Source organism: Bubalus kerabau, chromosome 17 (genome assembly GCF_029407905.1).
Source record: "Bubalus kerabau isolate K-KA32 ecotype Philippines breed swamp buffalo chromosome 17, PCC_UOA_SB_1v2, whole genome shotgun sequence".
Classification (NCBI taxonomy): Eukaryota; Metazoa; Chordata; class Mammalia; order Artiodactyla; family Bovidae; genus Bubalus; species Bubalus kerabau.
In genome coordinates this window covers 66031511-66039986 of record NC_073640.1, presented here as the reverse complement: position 1 = coordinate 66039986, position 8476 = coordinate 66031511, and the positions used below count along the sequence as shown (strand labels likewise).

The following is an 8476-nucleotide window of genomic DNA, read 5'->3' as shown; positions in this document are numbered from 1 at the left end:
TTACACCAACTTTTCGCCCTCCTCTTTCACCTTCGTCAAGAGGCTCTTTATTTCCTCTTCACTTTCTATCATTAGGATGGTATCATCTGAGGTTGATACTTCTCCTGGCAAACTTGATTCCAGCTTGTGATTCATCCAGCCCAGCATTTTGCATGTGGTACTCTGCATATAAGTTAAATAAGCAGGCAACAACATAGAGCATTAACATACTCCCTTGCCAGTTTTGAACCACTCCAGCATTCCATGTCCGATTCTAACTGCTTTTGCTTATGACCTGCATACAGGTTTCTCAGGAGGCAGGTCAGATGGTCTGGTATTCCCATCTCCTTAAGGATATTCCACAGTTTGTTGTGATCCACACAGTCAAAGCTTTTGGCATAGTTAATGAAGCAGAAGTTGATGTTTTTCTGGACTTCCCTTGCTTTCTCTGTGATGCAACAGACGTAGGCAATTTTATGTCTAGTTCATCTACCTTTTCTAAACCTAGCTTGTATCTGGAAGTTCTCAGTTCATGTTCTGTCGAAGTCTAGTTTAGGACTTTGAGCATTCCCGGCTAGGCTGTGAAATGAGCACAATTGTTTGGTAGTTTGACCACTCTTTGGCTTACCCTTCTTGGGATTGGAATGAAAACTGACCTTTTACTTCAAATTTATTGATGACCGAATATTTAAAGTGTAACTCTTACACAATATCGGATACCTATGTTTCCTCCTCAAGTGGCCAGCTCTGTGCTCATGCTGGAGATGGGAACAAGGAGTTGTTTCTCAGGTGCCAGGTTAACATTTTCTTTCTCTTGCTGTTATGTTGTTGTACTTTCTTTGTGAAAATCGGTATTGCTGCACACTTAAGAAGCATGTGTTTTTCTGTATGTACATCATACTTTGAAAAGCTTACTTAAAAATTAGACAACATTAAAGTCACTTTGTCCACTGGCAATAAAGACAGGGCTGTAGATGCATACACCTTCACTATCCATAGAGGCTGAGTGTTCATGTAGCAGAAGACACCTTCTGTGTATGTAGGGATTCTACACAACATCTGTGACCTGTGGTTAAGATGAGTCAGCAGTAGGGGTGTTTTTGTCAAGAGTCTGGGAGGTGGATGCTGGTGGTTATTGCTCATCGTTCTCCTCTAAGCTGTGTCGGATCCCGTATCCAAGGTATATGAGAAATCCTAGTAAGGAAATGAGAAAATGAGAAGGATAAGCAGGCACTCTTCCTGGTTACAAATATCCAATAGGTCTCCTATGGTGGTCAAGAAGTTTAGGGGAGCTCAGTTTGGGATCTGTCACTCAAGAGGTCTCTTTATGCCAGAAAGCCACTTACCAATCACATTCCAGATGCCAAATATGGCCCAGGTCCCAGAAGTTATCTGCATCATCAAGTAAATGTTCACAAAGATGCTCACCAGTGGAAGGACAGGCAGAGCAGGGACCTGTGGGGCAGTCAGTTCATCCCTGAACACACCCCAGATGCCTGAATGAGAGTCTCTACCCCAAGTGGGCAAGAAGACCAGCCTTCAGACTGTGTATTCAGTGCCTACTCAGACTGTGTATGTAAAGTACTGAGGGGGATCAGGGAAGAGTCCGTTGGTTTTAGCAGTTCCCCTCACTCCCTGGATGTTTAGACCATGAAGCATGTTCACTCCAGGTGGACAGTTCGGGCACATAAGGTCACTTACCTTAAAATAAAGAGGAATGGGGTTCTGGGGCTGCCTCCAGATGATGACCGTGACCCCAATGATGAGCAGCAGCAGCAGCACAGCCACTGGTGTGTACCCGGAGTCTCCAGAAAACTCCTGACTGGACCACTGGACCAGGATAAGGCTCAAGATTATCATCAGGAGAACTACAGGGGTCAAGTTGGAGGAGAACAGGTTCAACTTCAGAAGCTTAAGATGTCAAGACCTTGAGCCACTCCTCTCCCCAGGCTGCCCACCTCAGCAAGGGCCCTCATATCACCAAGACTCCTCAGTTGACAAAGTACACAATCCAACACCATACTGTCAATTTCAGAAAACAACTAAAGAGAAATCCCACTGCTCACCGAGTAGTGAGGCACATCTGTAGACAATCTGGCCAGATTTCCTAGTGGGGATGGTGCTGATAGGGAACCACAGACTCTTTAGAAGGTTTGAGTTTCTTGCTTCAGGTTCAGAGTCCAAAGGATATTCATCAGGGTCAGCCATCTCAATTTCCTCCTCTGTGTTCTCATTCTTTCTTAAATTCTGGTCTGGCTGGTACCTGAATTACAGGTTTTAAGGCAATATTAACAGCAGCCCCTACTCATCCAACACCACACAGCCTATTTCACATGTGTCCAGTCTTAAGCAGAGCAGGACTTTTAGAAGATAGCATGAAGACAGAAGATGGTTACCTCCCAACTAATCTCCAAGACTCCCTACCAAGGTGCAGTGGGGTCTCACCTGAGGACAAGAATAGAAAATGCCACCATGGAGTAAATGAGCAGGGTCCCGACTGACATGAGATCCACAAGATCTGTGTACTTGAAGAGTAACGCCATGAGCCCTACAATGAGGGCACAAACAAGGTGGAAAGGGAGTGAGAAACATCTGGAAATATGTAAGTTAAAGCGTGGGTTTCAAAAAAAATTTTTTTTTAACCTGCAAGATTTGCAGCAGACATCATGGCCACGACATGGATGCCTGTGCGGACATGGATCCGGGTAAGTACCCGGAAAAGGAGCCCGTCCTCTGCCATTGTGTACATCAAAAGAGGCATTCTGAACACGGCACTATGGAGTCTGGAAGAGAAGATGGAAGCATGTAAGGATGTGGAGAAGGAGGATAGACCAGGACTTTTGCTCTCTTGTTGGCTTGGGGTAAAGTGTCTCTCTGTCTTCTCTACCAATCCTAAGGGTTTGGAGATCTGAGCATCAACAGTAGACAGGGAGGAAACCATGGCACTGACCTGAATATAAGAGCACAGAGGGTACCAATAGTCGTGATGTATGTGGCAGGGAGCCACAAACTATGGAGAATGGCTTGTGGGAAAGGGTTGTGAGGCTGAATCAGGTAGTAGGGCACCATGAGGGTGAGCGCCGCTGAGACACTGCAGTAGGCCAAAACGCAGATGAAGATGGTGATCAAGATGCTCCAGGGGATGGAACGATGAGGATTTATAGCTTCTGCCCCTGCAGAAAGGGAAGAAGTGTTGGGTCAGGAAAACACAGTGGGAAAAATCCCCTTCCTTATTGTACTCCTCAATCAGGTTTCCCCAAAGCCAGGGGCAGCCAGTCTGTTCCCAAAGCTCAGATGGGACACACAGTGACCATGTTACCTTTAGTGGCAAGAACATCAACACCAAAAAAATAGTAGAAACATGTAGCTGTTCCCTGGAGAATCCCTTCAAAGCCGAAAGGTGCAAACCCTCCGGAACCCAAAGGGCCCAAGCTACAGTGAGAGAAGGAAAGAGAAAGAAAGTGGGTGAGGTGTGTTCTTCCATCTCTTGAGCTTCTCCCTTCATACCTCAAGTCCTGGGCTCCAGGACTCGCTTCATCTGGATCCATCAGCCCAGATATCTTTAGTCCACACCATACCAGCTCTGCATGCCCGTCACCCATATATTATGGCCAATATTACCCTCCTAAGCCATAGATGTCTCTGGATCCAGATGTGTTCAGTTTGTAGTCCTGTTCTGTGAGCTTCCAGTTATGCAGATCTCCCTTAATGAAGCCAGTGATGGTAATGAAAATGAGAACCAAAATGTTTATTACTATGGATACTCTGATAGCCAGGATTGACTCACGAGCTCCCAGAAGCCGTAGTCCTGTAGGAAAGATGTAATATGAAACACTCAAATTATTGATACATTAGGCATCGCTGACTCGATGGACGTTGAGTCTCAGTGAACTCTGGGAGTTGGTGATGGACGGGGAGGCCTGGCGTGCTGCGATTCATGGGGTCACAAAGAGTCGGACACAACTGAGTGACTGATCTGATCTGATAGATATACTAGTCATAGAAACACCCTTTTTCAACAACACAAGAGATGACTCCTCACTTGGACATCACCAGATGTTCAATACTGGAGTCAGATTCATTATATTGTTTGTAGCTGAAGATGGAGAGGCTCTATACAGTCAGAAAAAGCAAGACCTGGAGCTGATTGTAGCTCAGATCATCGTTCCTTAATTGCAAAATTCAGGCTTAAATTGAAGAAAGTAGGGGAAACTACTAGACCATTCAGGTATGACCTAAATAAAATCCATTATAATTAAACAGTTGAGGTGACAAATAGATTCAAGGAATTAGATCTGGTAGGCAGACTGCCTGAAGAACTAGGGACAGAGATTCCTAACACTGTACTTGAGGCAGTGACCAAAATCATCCTCAAGGAAAAGAAATGCAGAAAGGCAAAATGGGTGTCTGGGAAGGCTTTACAAATGGGTGAGGGAAGATGAGAAGTGAAAGACAAAGGAGAAAGGGAAAGATATAACCAACTGCATGCGGAATTCCAGAGAATAGCAGGGAGAGACAAGAAAGCCATCATAAGTGAACAATGAAAAGAAATAGAGGAAAACAGCAGAGTGGGAAAGACTAGAGATCTCTTCAAGAAAACCGGGGATATTAAGGGAACATTTCATGGAAGGATGGGGACGATAAAGGACAGAAATGATAAGGAACTAACAGAAGCAGAAGAGATTTAGAAGAGGTGGCAAGAATACCCAGAACTATACCAAAAAATGTCTCAGTGGTCTGGATAACCAAGATGGTGTGGTCATTCTCCTAGAACCAGACATCCTGGAGTGTGAAGTCAAGTGGGTCTTAGGAAGCAATAGTACAAACAAAGCTAGTGAAGGTGATGGAATTCCAGCTGAGCGATTTCAAATCCTAAAAGATGATGTTGTGAAAGTGCTGTATTTGATATGTGAGCAAACTTGGGAAACTCAACAGTAGCTTCAGGACTTCTAGATCAGTTTTCATTCCAATCCCAAAGAAGGGCAATGCCAAAGAATGCTCAAGCTGCTGTACAATTGCACTCATTTCACATGCTAGCAAGGTTATGCTCCAAATCCTTCAAGCTATGCTTCAGCAATATGGGAATCAAGAACTTTCAGATGTACAACAGAGTTAAGAAAATGCAAAGGACCAGAAATCAAATTGCCAACATTCGTTGGATCACAGGGAATTCGGGGGGAAATACCAATGAATCATATACTTCTGCTTCATTTGACTACACTAAAGATTTTGGCTGTGTGGATCACACAAACTGTGAAAATTCTTAAAGTGATAGGAATTCCAGACCACTTTACCTGTATCCTGAGAAATCTATGCAGGTCAAGAAGAAACACCTAGAACTGGACATAGAATAATGGACTGGTTCCAAATTGGGAAAGGACTATATCAAGGCTGTATATTGTCACCCTGCTTATTTAACTTACATGCAGAGTACATCATGCAAAATGCCCAGCTGGATGAAGCACAAGCTGGAATCAAGATTCCAGGAAAAATATCAACAATCTCAGATATGTAGATGATACCACCCTAATGGCAGAAAATGAACATGAACTAAAGAGCTTCTTCTTCTTCTTCTTCTTCTTTTTTTTTTTTTGGTATCTAGTCATCAAGCAAAGACTTTATTGCTATGACACTAGAGGGATGGAGAAAACCCATAATCAGGTTACAACTGAAATCACAGCTTAAAGAGCTTCTTCATGAAAGTGAAATAGGAGAGTGAAAAAGCTGGCTTAAAACTCAACATTCATAAAGCTAAGACCATAGCATCTGGTCCCATCACTTCCTGGCAAATAGAAGAGGAAAAAATGGCAGCAGTGACAGATTTTCTTTTCTTGGGCTCCAAAATCACTGCAGACAGTGACTGCAGCCATGAAATTAAAAGACATTTGCTTCTTGGAAGGAAAGCTATGGCAAACATAGACAGCATATTAAAAAACAGGGCCATCACTTTGCCTACAAAGGTCCATATAGTCAAAGCTATGGTTTTTCCAATAGTCATGTACAGATGTGAGAGTTGGACCATAAGAAGGCTGAGCACCAAAGAACTGATGCTTTTGAACTGTGGTGTTGGAGAAGACTCTTGAGAGTCCCTTGGACACCAAGGGGAACAAACCAATCAATCCTAAAGGAAATCAACCCTGACTATTCATTGGAAGGACTGATGCTGAAGCTCCAAAACTTTGGCAACCTAATGGGCAGAACTGACTCATTGGAAAAGATTCTGATGCTGGGTAAGATTGAGGGCAGGAGGAGAAGAGGGTGACAGTGAATGAAACGGTTGGATAGTATCACTGACTCAAAGGACATAAATTTGAGCAAACTCCAGAAGATAGTGGAGGACAGAGGAGCTTGGCATACATAATCCATGGGGTTGCAAAGTGTTGGATATGACTTAGTGACTGAACAACAACAGGAAGCAGAGAAATAGTTGCTCAGGGCTGGCAGTTGGTGGTGGTGGACAAACAGACAGTGACTGCTTAGTGGATACAGAGGTGTTGAACGTGTTTGGAACTAGATGGAGGTGATGGTTGCCCAACATTACAGATGTGCCTAACACTACTGAATTGTACACTTTAAGATGTTAATTATTGTGGCAATCTTCTCAGAATACATGTCTAACAAAGCAAGATGTACACCTTAATCTTACACAATGCTGTATGTCAGTTATTTTTGACTGAAGCTGGGAAAAGGTACAAAGTGGTTAATTTTATGCTATGTGAACTTCCTCTCAATTAAAAAAAAAAATCTTTGGGCTCAGTACAAAAGAAGACTTGTTAGTTTAAGTAAATGATTCTCAGCTTGGGGTAATTTTATTCCCCAAGGGACATTGGCACTGTCTGGAGACACCCTGATTGCCACAGTTGTGGGTGGGTGGATGTCACTGGTATCTAGTGAGCAAAGGCCAAGGATGACACTCAACACTCAATAATGATTAAGAAAAGAAATTAAAATTCACAGGACAGTCCCTTCATACCAAAGAATGATAAGCCCAAATTGTCAGTAGTGCCAAGGGTGGAAAACAATGGTCTATGTCTTAGCTTCTATTTCAAGACCATTCTTTCTATTTCTAATCCCCCACCATTCTGCCACATCAAGCCTTTCCTACACCAGCTCCCACTCCACACCCTGCTCTTCCCATCCTGTTGTTGAGCCCTGTCTCACCTGTCATCAGCAGTACCAGGCCCAGGGCAAAAAAGTCTGCATATGTGGCCAGGGAGTAAGGCAGCTGCAGAGAGAAAGTTTCCTGTAATGCCTGAGAGATGTGATTCCCAATCAGGCCGTCAAAGATGTAACTCGAGGCCCTGGCCAAGCTGGCACTGCCTGCAGAGGCAGAAGAAGGAGCGTTCATTGACAAACAAAAATTGATGTGCCATAGGATCTAAAAACACAGATAAAATACCTGTATATACAAAAAGCCTATATATACAAATACCTGCTAAAAAATACAAAATATTAAAGAGTTTCTTTTCATGGATTGGGGAGAGTAGACCCAAATGATTCACCAAAATGTCAGGTGTTTTAATATGTTAGGAGCAGATCAATGTTATACAAGAAAAGAAAACATATAAGTGGGACTTGGAAGGCTGGGATAGGCATGAAATTTGAAATTAAGTGGTAAAGGAAAATCCCAGGAAGGCAACAACTGGGCAAAAACTTAACTATGATGAGGGGGTGAGCCTGTGGGACATGCCTTCCTCTCACCCACTCCCTACAGTTCCTTTTCCTCCTGGGTTCATGGTCCATCATTTAAGAACACAGGATAGAACTGAGTTGAATGTAGTTGTAGCGTCTTCCTGACACTATTATCAACTTTCCTTTATGAGGCCAAGAATAAAGTGCTCATGAATGACTGAGAACCCAATCCTCCAACATAGTTTCCCAATCTTAAGCCCCACACCATTTGCTGGCCCATCGTCTCACCCGTAACTAAGAGAAGTATGGAGTTCCAACCAATGATGAAGGCATAGACTTGACCCATTGTGACATAGCTGTAGAAATACGTAGAACCAGAGCGTGGTACCAAGGCCCCAAATTCAGCATAGCAGAGCCCAGATAATATAGAAAACATGGCAGCCACCAAGAACGAGATGATGGTTGCTGGTCCAGCTATGAACTTGGCCACTGCACCAGCCAGAATGTACATGCCAGCTATCAACATCCTGCCCACACCCACGATCACCAGGTTTAGGGTGTTCAGATGAGCCACGGGTCTCTCAGACTCATCTATGGGTTCCAGCAGCTGCTTGCGGGTGAGCTTCTGACCCAATTGGTGAACAAACTGAAGCAACATCCTAGATGTAGTTGAGGAGGCTACAGTCTGCTGAGGAAAGAAGACATAAAGCCATTAAGAATGCCCATCCGCCCTTGGCACTGGGGTCCAGTTCTATGGAGTAAGGAAGTGATGGAGCAGGTGGTAAAGGACACACTGGGAAAGCTCTCCATCTCTGAGATTTGGTTTCTACAATCGTAGAGAAGACTTCTAATTTGTCTCAAAGTT

The 8476-nt window shown here is 43.7% G+C and overlaps 1 protein-coding gene across 1 annotated transcript; it reads right to left on the bottom strand.

Annotated features, from left to right (window-relative positions):
* Positions 1-1111: 1111 nt before the first annotated feature.
* Positions 1112-8269, bottom strand: LOC129631430 (cationic amino acid transporter 3-like). Its single transcript, XM_055552415.1, has 11 exons — positions 7900-8269; positions 7141-7299; positions 3601-3787; positions 3299-3411; positions 2930-3152; positions 2623-2762; positions 2425-2527; positions 2046-2242; positions 1681-1847; positions 1326-1434; positions 1112-1173 (listed from the first exon to the last, which is right to left on the bottom strand). The coding sequence occupies exons 1-11, from the start codon at positions 8267-8269 to the stop codon at positions 1112-1114; spliced, it is 1830 nt and encodes a 609-aa protein (XP_055408390.1).
* Between the last annotated feature and the right edge of the window lie 207 nt (positions 8270-8476).

Bases quoted from the DNA above. Each gene is read 5' to 3' on its own strand.
- LOC129631430 (XM_055552415.1), bottom strand. From the start codon at position 8,269: ATGTTGCTTCAGTTTGTTCACCAATTGGGTCAGAAGCTCACCCGCAAG. The intron at 2,763-2,929 runs GTCAGTGCCATG...CTTCTCTTCCAG, and splicing joins CTCTGTGCTCTTATATTCAG to ACTCCATAGTGCCGTGTTCA. The intron at 1,435-1,680 runs GTAAGTGACCTT...ACTGCCCCACAG, and splicing joins CCATTCCTCTTTATTTTAAG to GTCCCTGCTCTGCCTGTCCT.